The sequence below is a fragment of the Silurus aristotelis genome (genome assembly GCF_946808225.1).
Source record: "Silurus aristotelis genome assembly, chromosome: 5".
In the NCBI taxonomy this organism is placed as follows: domain Eukaryota; kingdom Metazoa; phylum Chordata; class Actinopteri; order Siluriformes; family Siluridae; genus Silurus; species Silurus aristotelis.
This window is the reverse complement of record NC_139578.1, coordinates 31046714-31066570: the sequence shown is the minus strand read 5'-3', so window position 1 is coordinate 31066570 and position 19857 is coordinate 31046714. Positions and strand designations below refer to the sequence as shown.

General features: G+C 37.4%; 2 protein-coding genes across 2 annotated transcripts in view; both read right to left on the bottom strand.

Annotated features, from left to right (window-relative positions):
• The window catches only part of LOC310726753 (obscurin-like), a 238298-nt gene that overhangs the window by 62465 nt on the left and 155976 nt on the right, over nucleotides 1-19857 (bottom strand). The gene's annotated exons all lie outside the window — the stretch shown is intronic.
• Nucleotides 13408-19857, bottom strand: part of LOC310726799 (Fc receptor-like protein 5) — a 72002-nt gene continuing 65552 nt past the window's right edge. Inside the window, exons 7-14 of the mRNA XM_083542731.1 lie at nucleotides 18484-18759; nucleotides 16239-16487; nucleotides 16017-16130; nucleotides 15783-15839; nucleotides 15607-15657; nucleotides 15212-15295; nucleotides 14574-14629; nucleotides 13408-14204 (exon numbers count right to left, since the gene is read on the bottom strand). Of these exons, the coding sequence (XP_083398857.1) occupies nucleotides 14202-14204; nucleotides 14574-14629; nucleotides 15212-15295; nucleotides 15607-15657; nucleotides 15783-15839; nucleotides 16017-16130; nucleotides 16239-16487; nucleotides 18484-18759 (890 nt within the window). The 3' untranslated portion in view covers nucleotides 13408-14201. The remainder of the gene's footprint in view (nucleotides 14205-14573; nucleotides 14630-15211; nucleotides 15296-15606; nucleotides 15658-15782; nucleotides 15840-16016; nucleotides 16131-16238; nucleotides 16488-18483; nucleotides 18760-19857) is intronic.

Below are 19857 nucleotides of genomic sequence, written 5' to 3'. Positions count from 1 at the left end.
ATTATATTAAATTATCTAAATGATAGTCACCATGCATATTCAATATAAACATGGTTTGAGTACACAAAAAAATCCACAGTTCTGTTTAATTTATCATATAATAAAAATCATAAATAAATAATGTATTAGTCATGATTTAGGCCTCATCATAGCACTGAGACGGTGCTGATTAAAGTGGTAAATGACCTGCTATTATAAAATTATTATGGCCTCTGATCAGGGTTTTGTTTCCTCACTTGTTTGGTTAGAGTGCAGCTTTTGACACTATTGATAAAACTATCATACTTGCTAGACTAGAGAATGTTATTGGAATACAGCTCTCTCTTGGCTCAGGTCCTATTTAACTGATTGCTATCAGTTTGTTGATGTAAATGGTGAGTTCTTCACACTAAAGTTAGTTAAAGTAACTTAAAGTTTGGTGTTCTGCAAGGATCTGTCTTAGGCCCACTGCTTTTCTCTTTATATCTGCTGCCTCTGGGGGAAATAATACATAAACATGGTGTTTGCTTCCATTGCTATGCTGATGTATTCCACGGTCTGTTCAGCTTAAATCATACATTTTGTTTGCCTTTCTTTACCTTTTTTGCTTTGTGTTTTCTTTTTTTGTTAGTTTTCCTGAGGTTTTTGTTTTCATCTCTTTTCTTGGGCTTCAGCTGAGAGTTGCTTTTCACTTCCAGGAATGCAGTTTGTATAGTGAAATATGCTCCCTCTGATCTCCTATTGGTGTTCTCTTCACTTTCTCAATAAATTTCATCTGCACTTCCACGTTTGTCCTACTCTCTGCATGTGAATCCTTGGTATCCTGTGGCAGATCTCTAGAGTGCTAGACTCTCACATTGATGACCCCGTTTCGAGCCCCGGTCATAACACCACTGTACAAGTCCTTTTAATGAGCTGTTACTATAGAAACAGTAACATATTAGAATGGGTGTAACTTTTTTTTTTGTTTTGCTTTGCTTTTAATAAGAGATGAAAATGTGTTTTAATGAGTGATTTATATTTTTGCTAAATACATTGTAAGGCCTGTCTGCAGGTCTGCATCTCATACATGAGAGTGAATCTCTATCTGATAAACACACATTTAACTGTTGTACTTTCTTTATTTTGTCCTCTTACACCTTGTTATAGACGGGGCCACAACTGACAAATAGCTTTTTTAATCTTATTTCAAGATTATTTAAAACAAAGTAAAAATCATGAAATACCTTTTACTGTAATTGTGACAGAATCACTGAGCCTTTTGTAGTTGTAGTTGTTATAGTTATTGAAGATTGTCTGTCTTGAACGACACTGATACACTGTTTTTCCTGCATTATCCACTCTCACACTGAGTGTGTTGGTTTCATTTTTCAAACCCTGTGGATTTTTGTGTCATTAAAAACTCCCATCTATTAGCTTCCTCCAGCTCACAGTGCAGTGTGATGGTGTCTGCAGTGTGGATGAAGCTCTGTGGATTCACTTTCACAGTTGGTTTGTTTTTCTGTTGGTTTGAAATGATGAAGGTGTCAAAACTGCTTTTTAGTTTCCAACATAAGCGGTAGATTCACTACACTTTTATCATGTGACCATGTCAGAAACAAATATATTTACCAATTGAAACAAATCTGTGTTTTACATTTATTATTTGTTTGAGTTCTTTCATGGATTGTGTCCAGTTTATATTTCAAGATAACACCAACATATATTCAGGCATTCTGTAGTTAGAGATAATTATCTATTAAAAAACAAAAAAGTAAAATCAACCCACAATTTTAGTAAAGATAATTAATTATTATAAACACAAACTTTTATTTATATATATATATATATATATATATATATATATATATATATATATATATATATATATATATATATATATATATATATATATATATTATATAAATATATAAATCCTGTTGAAAACAAAAGAAAAGTCATGAACTAAAATAAACACACATTTAACTGTTGTAATTACTTTGTTTTGTCTGGTTACATCTTGTTATAGACGGGGCCACAACTGACAAATAGCTTTATCAAACTTATTTTGAGATTATTTAAAACAAAGGAAATGTCATGGAATACCTTTTGCTGTAATTGACAGAATCACTGAGTCTTGTGTACCAGTAGTCATAGCTGTTATATTTGTTGTAGATTCTCTTGTTTGCACAACACTGATACACTGTTTCTCCTGCATCATCAACTCTCACATTGAGTGTGTTTGCTGAATTGTTTACAAGCTGTGATTTTTTTTGTACCAGAAAAACTTCCATCCTGTCGTCTCCTGCAGCTCACAGCTCAGAGTGACGGTGTCTCCATTGAAGACGGAGCTCTGAGGATTCACTCCCACAGTCAGTTTTGCTTTTTCTGTTGGAATGAAATAATGGAGTCATTTTGAAGAGCTGGTTTTGAATTTCCAAGATAATCAGTAGATTCATGGTGTTTAATCATGTGACTATATTTGATATTTGATTCAAAATTGTTGCTGTAGATTTATTACAACTGCAATAAATATGTATATAATATTTACTGGAAATATATAATGGATCTTATTATGATGCTATAACTATGTCTACTATTATGATGTCTGTCAACATGCATATACAGTATAACTGTATACTCTTCTTTTTTTCTTCTATTTGTGTTCTTCCTTTCCTGCTCCACCAAATGTTGCCATTTGGGTCCTGCGTCTTTCATCCATGTCATATTAGGCCTCTGTGTATTTAAGTTGCCCCTCATTATATATGGTGTTTATTTATTTTTTTGCCTAACCTGCCATGTGAATTATTCCAGTGAGCTTGAGATTCTCCTGATCTCCTTCCAAGGTCTAAATCGTGCTCTTCTTTGCGTTCCTCTGTACTGGAAAAGCTTGCCTCTTCCATTTGTTACTTTTCTAGTGTTTTGCTCAAGTGTTTTTTTTTTCTTATTTTTTTGGTTCTTTTTGTTGACTGTTTGTACTTTAAATCCCAAACTCTGTTTTTAAAATATATTTTTCCTTTTCCTTTTTGCAAAATTAAACAAAAAACTGTTTCTCAAACTCTGCTGAATCTCGAGTTTGTCTCTGCACTTGGTTCCACCCACTCTTCTGTAGTGTTTAAATCTCCCACGCAACAACTTATTTAAACCCCAGTCATGAAAATAACCATGGTTGAAGAACAGCTAAAAATCTTCATAGTTCCATTTTTATGTATTTTATGTATCTATTAGCTTTAGCATTAATTTAAAAAGGAAACATTTTCTAAACTGCAAAATCTTTATATAATATATATATATATATATATATACACACACACACACACACACACACACACACAAATACCTTACCCTGTACAGGTAAGCATCTTTAAAAAATAACATTTATGGCATTTGACAGATTCCCTAATCCAGAATGACCTAAATTTATACATCTTATTTATACACAAGAGCATGTAAGCCTTAAGGGCCATGACCCAACAGTGGCACTTAGTAGTAGGATTTGAACTCATGACCTTCTGATTCAAAGTTCAAAATCTTAACCATCTAGCTATAGTTTCAATACAAGCAGAAATATGACAAGACTCAGCTGTATGGACATCAAATGAAAATCTTGTTTGTACCCTGAGAGTTGGTGGGACCAGTTGAGCAGTGGTTGATAAGACCCGTCAACATTTTCATGTGGGCCCCATGTGGGTTTTTGATGGGCTGTCACTTGGGCCCTGCATGGGCAACCCAAATGGGGCCCAGAGAAGTTTGTCCATCGGCTCCACATCGGCCCCATGTGTGTTAGCCCAGAGGGGCGACTGATGGGTCAATGGTGGGCTCTAAGTGGGGCCTGTATTGGTGTTCTTTATATGGGCCCATTCGGGTTCCAAATAGGTGTTAAAAATGGGGCCAAAGTGGGCTACAAAAAGGACCCTTATGGGGCCCACATGACTTAATCATGGGTCAGCCCACAAATGGCCCCTTTTTGGGGTTGTTATGGGACCACAGTAGGTGAGATTTTGGTCCCATTTATTAATTTCAAGATGGGTGAACTTAATGTGTACTTAATCTTACTATGGAAAATCCACTGTCAAACCATTTCAAACCTCAGGTACAATGTAAAACTGTGCCTGACCAAACAAAATTAATATTAGTTGATTTTATGTGCTGCTCTATGATTAAAATTAAATGGTTAAGTATTTGAAATGTGAAAAATAAAAGACTTCAACTCAGAATGTGTAAATAAAATTTAATTCAAATTAATTCAAGTAAAAAAATCAGGAAACAGAAATAAAAGAATTACTAAAGTAGAATAGTTCCACTGGTGGGTCTATGCAGATTCCCCGGCTGCACACCTACAAAACAGTGAAGAAAGAGAAGACAGAATAGGCAATTTAGTACATTTTAAAATACTACTATTCACAGCAGCATTTAAAAAAAAACATTTATCAATATAATTAAGACATATCCTAGAATCTCATCAGTGAATTGTTCCCACCTCTGCCTCGCACAGTAATAACTTATGCCAGGACCAGTAATGGAATCCAAAACTTATGATTTTAACAATTAAATTATCAACCTTGCGTCTGAACCTTGAACCTTGACTCTTAAACGAATATTTGGCCATTGCCAAAAGCCAGTTATTAGAACAATGATTCTGATCAGCTGAAAGATCACACCTAGGATCACGGTGGACCAGAAAGTTCAACGCACTGCAGAAAACATATGCAAATAGAAAAAACACCAGCAAATTAAGAAAACATCTTCATTAGTTAAACAACACGTGCTACAAATCCTCACAACGCAACTAAATACAGAAACGTCCTGCAAATCCTCACAACACAACCAATTCATTTACACTGCAAATTGCACAGACCACAAAATAAATGTTTCATGGGGACCCCAACAAGTGACGACCCCGGGACTGCTTGTTCAGTGTCTATTCATCAGTGGTGTTGTTGATGATCTGAAAGGTGAGTTTTTTGTTTATTTTAACATCCTGATCATGATTCCTTGGCTTTGCCAGTTAACATAATATTTTACAGTTAATTGTGTATTTTATCAGATTATTTAGGATAATAATATCCAAAAGGTCAAGGTGTCAAGGAATGATGAATAAACAATGTTAAAATAAATAAACAACTCACCTTTCAGGTCATCGACACACATCAACACCACTGACGAATAGACATTGAACAATAAGCAGTCCCAGACGGGTTTGTCACTTGTTGTGGTCCCCTTGAAACATTTATTTTGTGATCTGTGCTATTTGGTTGTGTTGTGAGGATTTGCAGCGTCTTTCTGGTGGGGGTTTGCAGCACATGTGTTGTCAAACTGAGAACATTGTTGTTGGGTTTTTTTTAATTTGCTGGTGTTTTTTTCTATTTGCATGTGTTTTCTTCAGTTGCAGCGTGTTGAGCTCTCTCAGCCACCGTATAGGATGCCTTGAGGATAAGTCATTTATAAGATATTTTTTCATCTCAGGGAGGAGTATTCTTTAATTAAACAGAGGCAAAACCAGTGACCAGGATAAAATATTATTAATTGCGCAGGCCTAGCTATAGGTTATATGACTTACACTTCCAGCTGTACTGCCCTCCAATCACGGTCCTGCTGGGCTCTCAAAGCACGGTTACCTTCTCTGTCTCTTGCATTTGTGAACCATTTACCAAGCGCTTTCTCCAGCTCTTTCTTACTGACAGTTTTCAGCAAAGGATCTGCTTCAGGCTTCCTGTTAAGCAAAAAATCAATATAACCTAGAGCATGCTACTGCATCAACCAGGGCACGACCCAGTATTTGTATGCATGCAAGTTACATGAGCATAAGACTATCAGTCAAAAAAAATAAACTAAAAATCACAAGGTTGTAAACACCTTCTAATCCACCATTTGCCCAAACTGTTAACTGATCTGAGTAAAAGATGTTAAAATTACACAATACCATGCAAAAAGTTAAATGCATTAATATGGTGAATTTCAGGCTTTGTTGTGATTAATGTTTAGAATAATTAGTGGGGCCTTGAACACAGATTGATTATTAAATTCGTACTGGTACACTTTGAACTGACCACTGTAACATTAGTTTAATTTACTTATAACAATCTTTTGTCTTTAAAAAGCCACAGCAAGTGTTCGACTTGACTGCACAAACCGAAGCGTGCTTGACATAAAACTACAGTGAAAGCGATCAGGAAGAATTCGGAGTTGTCTGCTCTCGAATTTGTCGGTCTGCACTGCACAGCTTCAAGTCAAACACATCTCAGTTCATGGTGTCTATGCGCATGCGTGATGCCTCGGAGCCGAGAGCGGGGGGGAGCCGGCGGCCGCGACTTTCTGAACGGCGCAAAATGATGTTTATTATCTTTAACGTGATCATAACACTTCATATTTAGTAATGTTTAGAAATGATATAAATATGAACGTTTTTTATCACCTCTACCTATTTCACCTAAATCACATTAAAATAATGTTAAGTATTGTCACAATCTCCTCAGAGCTTTTCTCTGTGTATTGTATATACACATGTTATAAAGGTGGTGAAAGAGAAAGATTACTGCTTTCTGTTTCACCCTCCTGTTATCATGAGGACACTATATGGAGAAAACACGGGTGAAAATGGTTTGAAAATTCGTTAGTTCCACATTTTAGTAGACAATTTCCTAGTTATCTGCTAATCGTTAAGAATGTTCAGTTTCTCCACAGGTGTTTATCTCTGAGGTAAACCAGTTCACTCTCCACACTTACCTTTGTTATATCGTGCCTGTAACTTGAATTACCACAAATCTTTCAAAAGTATACATTAAATAAAAACAGTAAAATGTGATTAATTTAAAACAAAAGATAATTTCTTACCATGACAGAGAGGTCAGGTTCTCCAGGTCAGGTGATCAGTGGTAGTGAGTGATGACCGTTTCTTCAGGATGAGAAGGCGGGAGACACAGGAGCCAATAGCAGACACAGGAGCCAATGAGAGAGACTGTGAGCTGCACAAGCGATTTTATATCGTATTTTTTATTTATTTTTTTTTAACTAAAAGGTCACATTTTAACTGTTATTGTTAATAAATAAAATTCTTGTTTCGATCATATAAAACAAACAAAAAAACATATCAATTGAATTTATCATCAATTGAATAATATAGCTAAATATAGCCCATACAGGACCCTCGAATAAACAAAATGGGAAACCAAAGTGGAGCCCACAACCCTGACTAAACTGGGGCCCACATTCAGCCCATCAAAGTGCCCACTCTGACCCCATGCCCACATGATGCCCATATAACCCAGATAGAACCCATGTGGGGCCCACATGGACATGTTGGCTGGGAGAGGGAGCCTAGTACAGTGCAGGGTGAGGTAAGTTCTTATAAGGATTCATCAGGGTTTTAAATCTAATGCAGCGGCAAGTTAATATTTTAAATTTCTCTTTTAAAATTTTATAGTTTGTTTACTTTGTGGTATTAAACTGTAAATCGATTTGTTGATTAAAGAGACGTGTTTAAACGATTGCTTTATTTCTTTGTCTTTTTTGAAAGACTTGTTTGGCCTACTTTTGATATGAGTTACATGGTGTTGAGGTATTTAAATTTTTTAATAGTGAATTGGTGGGTTTTTTTAATTGTGAGCCAAAATCATCAAAATTGTAAAAAAATAAACATTTAAAATATATCAGTCTGTGTGCGATGAATCTATAAAATATACAAGCTTCACTTCATGTATTGAATTACTAAAATAACTTTTTTTTAATGATATTCTGATTTATTGAGATGCATCTGTAGTTTAACTAATAAATATTAAGATCACATACACGTTTGGGGTCAAACTACAATAATTATAAATTCAATTTGCACTTTTTACACAAGAATCTGAAATCTTTGCAGTTATCGATGCATGAAGTCTGGATTCCAAAAGGCATCACCAGACCCTTGTTTACTCACTGATTAAGTTTTTACTGTAGCTTTCTTCAATTTTTTTCAACTCACTTTCATTTGTAAAGAGATTTTAGCAATTGACTGTTACAAAGCAGTTTAACAGAAATATATCAACTAATAAAAAAAAATTATCTAATATATCTAAATTAAAAATAATTTTTTTTTTCCCTTTTGAACATTTTATATGTTTCCATGCAAACACATGCCACTAATTGGATTATAGTTACGCTAAATTACTGCTTGGTCTGAATCACTGTATGTGGCTACTAAAAATGGATTAATGAATGGAGAGATGATTTTTTACCACCAGGGAATGATCTGTTTTATAACACTTTTGCTGCTCTTGTAAAATCCAAAAGATCCCCATAAATAATGATATCAAATTACATTAAATTACATTACTTAACTGTTTAATACTTTCATTACAGTCTTTACTATAAAAGTCACTGTGGGCTGCAGAGCACAGTAGTATAGATCAGAGTCTGATACAGCAGCAGAGGAGATGATCAGATCCACTTGTGTATTAGTTTTATCAACTTTAGCATCCAGACGTGTTGGCATGGGGTTAGTTTTACTTCCAAACAGATCGATATAAAAAAGGAACACGGGTTTAGATTTTGGATGTTGTCTGTACCAGTGCAGGTTGGGGTTTGTATTACATGGTTTATACTTTCAGGATAGAGTAACATTTTCACCTTCATCTACAGCTTAATGAGTAAAAAGTGGCTCTATTGAATCTGCCATGGAGTCACCTGTCATAGAGAACATAAGTTTTTACATAATCAAACAGAAAACATAAGTCTGACTCCCACTCCCACTGATAAATCACTATTAAAGTTTCTGAGTAACAAAAGTCAGTGTGTAACTCACCATCTAGAGACGTACCAGTGCCAATTGGATCCCACTACATGTGTGGAGTTTTGACATTGGACCTCCTGGAGTGTTTAAAGGCTCTGGCATGGAGAAGCTGGTGTTGGATCTGTGATGATCACAAATGTTGAGCTATTTTATGAGTTGCTCAGTAGCTCCTAGTTCTATAAACATAAAGACTGTTTATGACTGTAGAATGAACATTACTTATAATCACACACTCCAGTGTTCTGTATTGTTGAAAGATTTATGATCAAACTCTTGATGTCACCCAAATGAGGATGGGTTCCCCTTTTAAATCTGGTTCCTCTCAAGGTTTCTTCCACATAACATCTGAGGAAGTTTTTCCTTGCCACAGTCACCACTGCTGCTCATCAGGGATAAACACACACCGTTCACCTTGACTGTTGATTTCTGTAAAGCTGCTTTGAGACAATGTCTGTTGTGAAAAGTGCTATAGAAATAAACTTGACTTGAAACTTGACTTGAGAAGCAGGTGAGAAGGAAGTGGAGAAAGCTGTTTTGTTCAGCAGTGCTTTAGATGGCAGCTTCATTTGCTTTGCATCTTCCACCCCCAAATATATACTGCGTAATGACTCCAACCGCAGACGGACATCAAATGCATCACAATGCTCACTAGTAGAGTCACTGCTTACGGACATAGAGCAGGAGCCAGAGGAGGAACCAGAGGAGGAACCAAAGGATAAGGGCAGATTTAAAGGGACAGTGCATATTTTTGGATAATTCAGTTGTGGAACTGTGAGGGTGAGGAGGAGGGTGAGGGCGGTTTTGCAGTAGTAGTGGATGAGTTTTAGGTACAGACAACTGAGTCACTGATGTGCGTGCACACATACACACATACAGGACATAGAGGAGGAGCCAGAGGATAAGGGCAGATTTAAAGGGGAGTTTTAGGTACAGACATCTGAGTCACTGACGTGCGTACACACACACACACACACACACACACATCATCCAACAATGCAGACAATGAAGTTATTGAGTGTGTGTTGTATCATTTCTGTTCCATTTTTAATTATTTGAAAAAACTCTAAAATAAATCTAAAAATAAAAGGTTCTGCAGAAACTTCAGCATGTTTGGTAATGTTAAATATTTACCTGTTGTTAGAGTTTTATAATCACTACACCATATTACCCTGACAGTCTCCTATCAAAAGTGTAGATATGTTTCAGAGTGTCATCTTGTGATTCGATTCACTTTACCTGAAATATTTCAGTTGATACTCAAGTTAATCATGTTAATAGTGTAACTCAGGATAAGGTTAAAAAAATAAACCTCATGGAATAGGCCTGGAAAAAAAATGATGGTACCCCTAACTTAATATTTTGTTGCAGAACCTTTTGAGGCAATCACTGCAAACAGACGATTCCTGTAACTGTCAATGAGACTTCTGCACCTCTCAGCAGGTATTTTGGCCCACTCCTCATGAGCAAACTGCTCCAGTTGTTTCCGGTTTGAAGGGTTTATTTCCAGACGGCATGTTTCAGCTCCTTCCAAAGATGCTCAATAGGATTGAGGTCAGGGCTCATAGAAGGCCACTTTAGAATAGTCCAATATTTTCCTCTTAGCCATTCTTGGGTGTTTTTAGCTGTGTGTTTTGGGTCATTGTCCTGTTGCAAGACCCATGACCTGCGACTGAGACCAAGCTTTCTGACACTGGCCAGCACATTTCTCTCTAGAATCCCTTGATAGTCTTCAGATTTCATTGTACCCTGCACAGATTCAAGACACCCTGTGCCAGATGCAGCAAAGTAGCCCCAGAACATAACAGAGCCTCCTCCATGTTTCACAGTAGGGACAGTGTTCTTTCCTTAATATGCTTAATTTTTCCATCTGTGAACATAGAGCTGATGTGCCTTGGCAAAAAGTTCCATTTTAGTCTATCTGTCCATAGGACATTCTCCCAGAAGCTTTGTGGCTTGTCAACATGTTTGGCATATTTCAGTCTAGCTTTTTTATGATTTGTTTTCAACAATAGTGTCCTCCTTGGTTGTCTCCCATGTAGTCCACTTTGGCTCAAACAACGACGGATGGTGCGATCTGACATTGATGTTCCTTGAGCATGGAGTTCACCTTGGATCTCTTTAAAAGTCTTTCTGGGCTCTTTTGTTACCATTCGGATTATCCATCTCTTTAATTTGTCATCAATTTTCCTCCTGCGGCCACGTCCAGGGAGGTTGGCTACAGTCCCAATTTCTGAATAATATGTTAACTGTAGTCACAGGAACATCTAGCTGCTTGGAGATGGTCTTATAGCCTTTACCTTTATCATGCTTGTCTATAATTTTCTTTCCAATCTCCCGAGACAACGCTTTCCTTCACTTCCTCTGGTCCATATTGCGTGTGGTACACACCATGTCACCAGACAACACAGTGACTACCTGGAGCCCTATATAAAGGCTCACTGACTGATTACAAGATTGTAGACACCTGTGATGCTAATTAGTGGACACACCTTGAATTAACATGTCCCTTTGGTCACATTATTTTCAGTCTTTTCTAGGGGTACCATCAGTTTTGTCCAGGCCTGTTCCATGAGTTTATTTTTTTAAATAATTCCATCGAAACATGGTTGAAAAGCAATGTCTGACTTTCATTGGTTAACATTCATAGAATTTTTATTTATTATTACTTTTGTCAGATTAAAGTTTTTTTCTGTGACCATTGTGAGTTTTTCTTTCATTGACAGAAGGGTACCAACAATTTTGTCCACGTGTGTAACAGAAAAACACAGAGTTAAGGACTAGTTAGTGTCCTCACCACATAAATTGCATTGTGTGAAACCTGGTGCAAACAGTGCAAGACAAGGCAGTGAAAATACAAACACAAGACAGTGCAGGACAAATACACAAAACACAAAATAGCACCGCCAGTAACCTACTGTATATTATACTGTGCAGTGTGCAATACAGAACTGAATACAGGAATGTAAAAATAAAACAAAAAAACACAATGTAAACATTGGTTGTGCAAAACAGCAATAGCAGCAGTCAATTGATATACAAAAACAGCATGTAAACAGTTGTGTATTACCTACAAACCTAGAAGAAAAATAAATCAAGAAAAACAACAAGAAAACACAAATATGTACATATATTTACAACTATATAACACAGTGAGTATTTACAATCAGCCAGCAAACTTCAACGAGACAAAGCAAACTCGGCATCAGGACGGGTGTAGATCAATAACGGGTTTTTTACAATACAAGAACTAAATAGCAAAATAATCACAGTGAGATCCTGATTCCTGCTTCTGACCTGGAGTGCAGAGAAGAACCTGGACCGGAGTCTCAGATAGCACCTGCTCACATAAACCCCACATCCCATACAATGCAAAATACTGCGGGTTATAACACCTGTGAGAAGAGTTAAACACAACATTTTTATATTATTAATAGAAAAAAAAATAAGCTGGAAAATATTTTATCTGGTTAAAGTAGATTTAGTAAACACTTCGTGTTTTCGAGGAATGAAGGAGAGAAAGCGGTTAAAAAGTAAAACCTACGTCTTTCTTGCCCTCTAGTGGTAACTACAAGTACAACTGTCATCCTGACCGTTTCCACATTTAATTACTTTTCATTCGTACATCTGATCTCCTTATAGTCTGAAAATTCTGAACATTTAAAAGAGTTTCTACACACCTGAAGGTTTTCAAAGGGAGATTATTTACTTAATGTAAAATAGATATTTATTTATAATTGTTTTATTCACCCCCCTGTTCTCTTCTCTGTTGGTACAGTCCTGTCAGTAAATAATAAAACTTGAGAAAATATCAGATGATTTAGTGCAGCAAAGTATTTATATATTTCAACTTAAAAAAAAAAAAGACTATTTCTACTTTTTATTGACGTGTGAAGCAGCGCTAATTTATTTGTTCTACTTTAGTCGTGTTGTAAACAAAGTAAACATTAATAAATAATATTCACAGGATAAACATTTAACATTCTATTAATGTCTTTTTAGTAATTTGTGCTTCATGGTGTGATGTGAGAAATGAAGAGGGATGATTTTTCTCTATATTACAGAATCTGTATGCAGTTTCCTCATGTTTATTTCATTCAGGTTTGTTAGGTGTGTATGGAGGTGTGGAGCTGCTTTATCCTGCTCATGGCTGTGATCAATATAGAGTTTAATACCAGGAGCAGTGGATAAGTTCATTACAGGAGACCATACACACATACAGTACATTCATACACACATACAGTAGATTCATTCAATAATTCAGTCCACCTTCCTGACTGTAAAAAAGTAGAAGGGATTCACCTACTGTATAAAAAACAACTCCATTTAAACAGCAGCCTGAGCTCAGGATTGAAGCAGGAACTCTGAGATGGCAACATGACCTGCTGCACCACCATCCATCCCTCATAACACCAGTCTCATTAATTCTGCAACTCATCAAATTCCATACATCTCCAAATACATTTATATTTTACTTAAAGAGAGAAAAACTGCATTTGTGGTGATGTTGCATTGGTGTGTGAGATAATTCAGGTTCTTGGACTCTCACTAAGTCAAGTGGCACCTTCATAGAACTTCTTGGATTTAATCTTAATGTTTATAAACTGGTTTTGAAAGTGATTAGAAAATATTAATAAAATAAATACATAAATGGAAGTGAACAAAATAAACCTGGACATAAGTGACAAGTTAAATGATTTTATTTCATGTATAAATTGCAATAGATTCATAAATAGACCAATGAGGACAGTAAGAAAAGTTACGCTTCAAAATAATATCCTGGATTTAAAAACATATCTGTTCATTCAAACATTTGTAAATGTAATTCAGTCTTTCATTTTGCATAACTATGAAACTGAATCCAGCCAAACATTGTTTATTATTTCTGCAGTACTGAACAGTTCAACTCATTCCACTATTATGGATCAAATGGTTCCCAGCTGTTCCTTTCCATGACCCAACTGGAAGTCCAGATACTGTATAAGCAATAGTACAATTGCATATGTGGTACAAAGATTGGTAAGGAATTCCTCCAGAAATATTTGTTCAACCTCCATGTTTGCATTCCTGGTGTTGGGCTTCCCATTACAAGGAGCATCTGAGTGAAGAACTTCTCCAGTCAGTAGAGCCTCTTAGGCAGGTCCTACTCTCTGGGAATTTTAAAGGGACAAGGACAAGGAAACCAATTGTTGGGGTGTTTGATCATTAGAATCTTCAGAATTACTTTCAGAGAATGAATTTTTGTTATTTACACACATCCAGTGAAATCCTGATGTTGTGTCTCTCTGGAATGGTGTGATGGTTGATGCAAGCAAGTTCTCAGAAAAAGCCACCAGGTAGCATTAGGCTTAGATCAAAGCAGTTTGGTTTAACAGCAGAGCATTTAAAGGAAAAAACAGACAACAAACACAAACTCAGAGTTTTCCATCTATTAGTTTGATCTCTGTTGCTTCATCAGTGTAGACAGACACATGGATCACTGCAGAAAGAGACAATAATACATTTCTCCTGATATTGATATTAATGATGGTACAAATTATTCAACAGTTTGGATCAATATTACAGACTACAGCAGCAAATCAGTAGGTTATTCATCTTGTTAGTATTTTTCATGTTTATAATTTACTATGACATAATTGACCAAGTAGAATGAGAAGAGAAAAAGTTGTGTAGATACAAAAATAACATGTATGTAGGTTTTTGTTTATCTGCATATGTAAATAATTAAATTGATGTTTTTGTAATTGTCTTTGTAACTGCCTTTTCTACATAATGCACCTTTAAATATGTTTTTCACTTCATGGTGTGTGGATTTTCTTTAAAGCTTTATAAATGTGATGAGTTTTACCTTCATGTTCTGATGCAGTTCTGAGTAAACAGTATCATCACCCACACTGGTCTTTTCTACTCGGGAGCAAAAAACAAATCATTCATTTACTGAAAAATTACAGATCATCTACAGCACTGTTAAATTCTCAAGTCTGATTGGACAGGAGGTGTTTTAAACCACATTTTTTATGTTATTGGTTTTAAATTAACAATTTGTTCACATGAACTTGCAAGAACAGAAGTTTCCAGGATGTTTATAATTTATGAAGCTGCATTTTCTTATGAATGTAGAGAGAAGGAAAAGAGAGGCCCAAACAATAACAGTTTATAGCTGCAATACTGAAAGTGAGAACAGGAAACAACTTGCTCTGTATAATTTCCCACTTTGTAATTTCACTATAAGTAAAAAAAAAAAAAAATGACCTATTGTTTGATAAACAATTTAAACTTGAAGTAGTAAATACTGTCTGTGTTATAAAGAGAATAAAACACTTGCTATTATATGAAAATACAATTTATAAAACTTTACACTATTCTGTTGGTGACTTTTTCTTTGTAGCAGCACCAAACAGAGTGTTTTATTACATCATTACATAAAACAATAACAGTGTGCAGGTGATCAATAATACAGAATAAATGTTCTTTATTTATCTTTACCTTGTGCTCTTCTCTCTTTTTTCATGGGTTTTAGTTGAATCTCAGCGTAAGTCACATCATTCATGCCGAGTTCAGCATCAGCACCTGCAGTAGCAGAGAACAAAACCATCCCAATGATCTTCAGCAGTATAATACATGACTGAATGTGATTACTTTCTTACTGTTCTAAATAAAAAATGTAATGAAAATTGGCAATAAAACACTACCATTGTTCTTCTTTGCCTCCTTTTTCTTCATGACCTGTGCGTAAGTGTCACTGCTTTCAGCTGCCGCTTCATCCGAACACAGTGCAGTGTGTTAATCACTACAAGATACTGCTTTACTTTACTACTACACTGTAAAGAGTAAATCAATACTTAATGCAGGAGAAAAAGTCTGAAATGAAATAAAGCTACCTGTTCCACTCGTATCTGCCTGATCCACAGCGGCATAAAGGTTTTCATTTCCTACAGAAATCAGAGTGAAATCTCTAAATATAATATCTAAAATGTTCATAAAGATAAATTACAGTAACAGTAAGTATATTAATGAACAGATGCAGAAATAATCAGTTACTGAGACAGAATCTGACCAGTCTGAAGTGGTTTGTGTCCTGACTGAGATTCCTGATTGGATTTCTGCTGTTTTTCTATAAAGAGAGAGAGAGAGAGAGAGAGAGAGAGAGAGAGAGAGAGAGAGAGAGAGATTATAGATCTGAAAAAATAACACTTTAAATTACACAGAAAGACCACAAAGATCAAATATAAAGTAGAAACAGAAACAACTGCATAAACTACAGAAAAAATCATATTTTACAACTTATTACCTTTCTTCATTTTGTAGAACCACAGCAGAATCATTAAAATCACCAAAACAATGAACAAAAAGACCAAAATCAGTGCAACAGTCACTCCAACAGATACACCACTGGGTCCAGGATCTGAGGATAGAAAAATCACAACCTGAAATATCTCAAACCCGGAACCAATTAACTACATTATAAATACATTTAAAAGACTGATTGAATAAAAATTTATTGATTTCTCACGTCTGACTGAGATCCAGCTTCTCAGTGACGCTCCTCTCTCTGGGTGTTTACAGTGGTAGAAACCTTCATCTGATTTTGAGACTTTATGGAATATCATATCTCCTGTAGTCTGGTTCTGGACGACTGATCCATCTTTATAGAAATCAGCTCGGAGGTTTGAGGGATTTGTGTTACGATATAAACAGTGTAGAGTCAGAGGATGTCCCTCAGTCACAGGATGGACAGGACTCTCCAGGATCACATCACCATCTAGAACACAGAAAATCACATTTACAATATAAAAAAGGAAGATCTCATAGAATAATGGTCTTGTTTCTTGAATGGAAGGAAGTTTTTTGGTACAATTTGTGACTAGGATTGGAGAAGTCCCTGATGGTGCTGTTTGCTCTGTACGGATATCTACTGTAGTAAAGAAGCTCAGTGTCACACTAAACTAATACTAACATCTGATGTGCTTCTTCAGACTAGTGGATGTTGTACTAATGAACAGATGACAGGAAATGAAAGTGATCTGGAAATATTTAATAATTAATGATGAAAATAAAGCAGACTTCAAACTGTGTTGTGTGAAAATATCAAGAGGAGAAGCTGAAGCATCTTCTACAATACATGTAACTTAACAAAACACATGATGCCCCAAGGGGGCCGCCTGTATCAGTTATCCGCCCCAGAGAGAGCTGCCATGAACCAGTACATCCAGGAGTCCCTTGCAGCAGGTATCATCCAACCATCCTCCTCCCCAGCTGGGGCAGGTTTCTTCTTTGTAGAAAAGGAGGATAAATCCCTACGCCCATGTATCGACTACCGGGATCTTAATGCGATCACTGTCCGGGACCGTTACCCCTTGCCACTTATGGCCTCGGCATTCGAGCTCCTGCATGGTGCCACGATCTTTACTAAGCTGGATCTTCGCAACGCATACCATCTGGTGCGTATCAGGGAGAGGGATAAATGGAAAACCGCCTTCAATACCCCAGCTGGTCATTACGAGTACCTCATCATGCCGTTTGGCCTAACCAACGCCCTGGCCGTTTTTCAAGCACTAGTCAACGAGGTCCTCCGTGACATGCTCAACGCCTTCGTGTTTGTCTACCTAGACAATATCCTAATGTTCTCCCAGCCGGTAATATCCAAATGGACCTTGCCTGGATCCAGGCAATCTGGGACTGGCCGGTCCCCGCCTCCTGCCAGCAACTGCAAAGGTTCTTGGGCTTCGCCAAGGCTATAGTTCGTTGGCGGTGCCCCTCCACGGCCTGACGTCCTCAGGGTGCGGAGGTCCCCTTCCTAGTCTGGACGGATCATCGCAACCTTGAGTACCTTCAGTCGGCTAAACGACTCAACCCCTGACAGGCTAGATGGGTCCTTTTCTTTGGCCGCTTCCGGTTCTCTCTTTCGTACCAGCCTGGAAGCCGGAAGCTCAAGCCCTTGTGCTCTCGAGGGTTCATGCCCTGGAGGAGGAGGAGCCATCCTTCCCAAATCGGTGTCGGTCCACACCCTTGGAGGGGCCATCTGGGTTTCACCCCAAACGAATAGACAGACCAAGAGACTCAACCAGGACCTTGAAACTGGTCTCCGCCTCCTTTGCAGTTGAGAACCCTCCTCCTGGTCGGACAAACTGATGTGGATCGAGTATGCCCATAACACCCTTCCCCCTGCTGCCACAGGGCTTGTGCCCTTCCAGGTGGTCCATGGTTACCTGCCTCCGACCTTCTCCAACCAGATACCCCGGTCCGCCGTTCCTTCCGCCGCCCTTTTCTTCTGACGCTGCCGTCGTGGCTGGAGAACCGCCCGAGCAGCCCTGCTCAAGAACGCCATAAGGCTTTGCTGCGCCTAGCCCCGCACTACCATGCCGGACAGCGTGTATGGCTCTCTACACGGGACCTTTCCCTTAAGGCCACCTGTCGGAAGCTCGCCCCACGCTTCATCGGCCCCTCCCCCATTTTCAAGGTCGTCAATCCAGTGGCCCTCTGACTCAGGCTCACCAGAGCGCTCCGGATCCACCATACCTTCCATGTATCCAGGGTTCAACCCGTCGGTGCCTGCTCTTTGGTGATTCAGATTGTAAAACATGACTTACACACATCCATGCTCAGAATTACACAATAATATTTATTGATTAATGTAAAGAGAAAAAAAAATTCATCTTGAACAGTTTGCTGAATTGTAAACTCTTGGTGTTCTGAAAATTCTGTAATTGAACATTTCTCTTTTCTTTTGACAGTAAACACACTACATGAAGACTCACCATGAACTATAATGTTGACAGGATTACTGTTTTCTCCAGATTCAGACACACACCAGTAAACTCCAGTGTAGGATATGTAGAGGAGGCTGAATTTACAAGTAGATCCTGTACCTGATCTCCACTGTGAACAATCTAACACTCTTTCACTGTCTGTATATAGTCTCACTGTCCATCCAGTAGAGTTACTCTGGTCCTCACAGCTCAGTGAGAGAGAGTCATGAGTAAAGTGTTGAGTTCTGTTTGGACTGATGATCACAGACACTGGAGGAGATTCACCTTAAACACAGAAGAAATCCGATAAATATATGTACACATTGTAATACAATGAGGATACAAGTGTGTGTATGTGTGTGTGTGTGTGTGTGTGTGTGTGTGTGTGTGTGTGTGTGTGTGTGTGTGTGCATGTGTGTGTGTGTGTGTGTGTGTGTGTGTGTGTGTGTGTGTGTGTGTGTTCAGAATGATGTCTATTCATTTGATAATCAAAGCCACAGTCCACAACATGAGACAAAACAGATACAGGTTTACGATGGAATATAATCATAACCTCAAAATCATCATAAAAGCTGCAAAACACCAAAAGTTAGGTATAAAGAACAAAATCAAAACTTTGAAAAAAAAAAAGGCATAAAAAATTGACAGAATGCAAAACAGAGAATAAACACTGATTAGGCATAACATTATGACCACCTGCCTATTATTGGGTTAGTTTCCTTTTTAGTGGTAAAACAGTCGTGACCTGTTAATCATTAACAGCACTTCTTCAGCAGTTTGAGCTACAGGAGCTCGTCTGTTGGATCGGACCACACGGACCAGCCTTCACTCCTCATGTGCATCAATGATCCTCGACCGCCCACGACCCTGTCGCCGGTTCACCACTGTTCCTTCTTGGAGTACTTTTGATAGATTTTGACCACTGCAGACCAGGAACATCCCACAAGAGCTGTAGTTTTGGAGATGCTCTGACCCAGTCGTCTAGACGTCACAATTTGGTAAACTCGTTCTAATCCTTACGCTCACCCATTTTTCCTGCTTCTAACATCAACTTTGAGGACAAAATGTTTACTTTCTGCTTAATAAATAAATCCACCCACTAACAGGTGCCATTATGAAGATCATCAGTGTTCTTCACTTCAACACTCATAATGTTATAATGTTATAATGTTTTGCCTGATTGATGTACATTTATTTCTCTGATACTTTTAAACAAATCTATCATTTCATTAAATGACCAAGTTTAAATATAATTAAAAAAATCAAAACTGAGGAAAAGAGGAAAATATTGCAATTGTTACAAAGACGTAAAAAATGGCATAAACAGAAGATAAAACAGAGGATATTAATATAAACAGTGTTTGAGGTGAAAATAGGAATAGA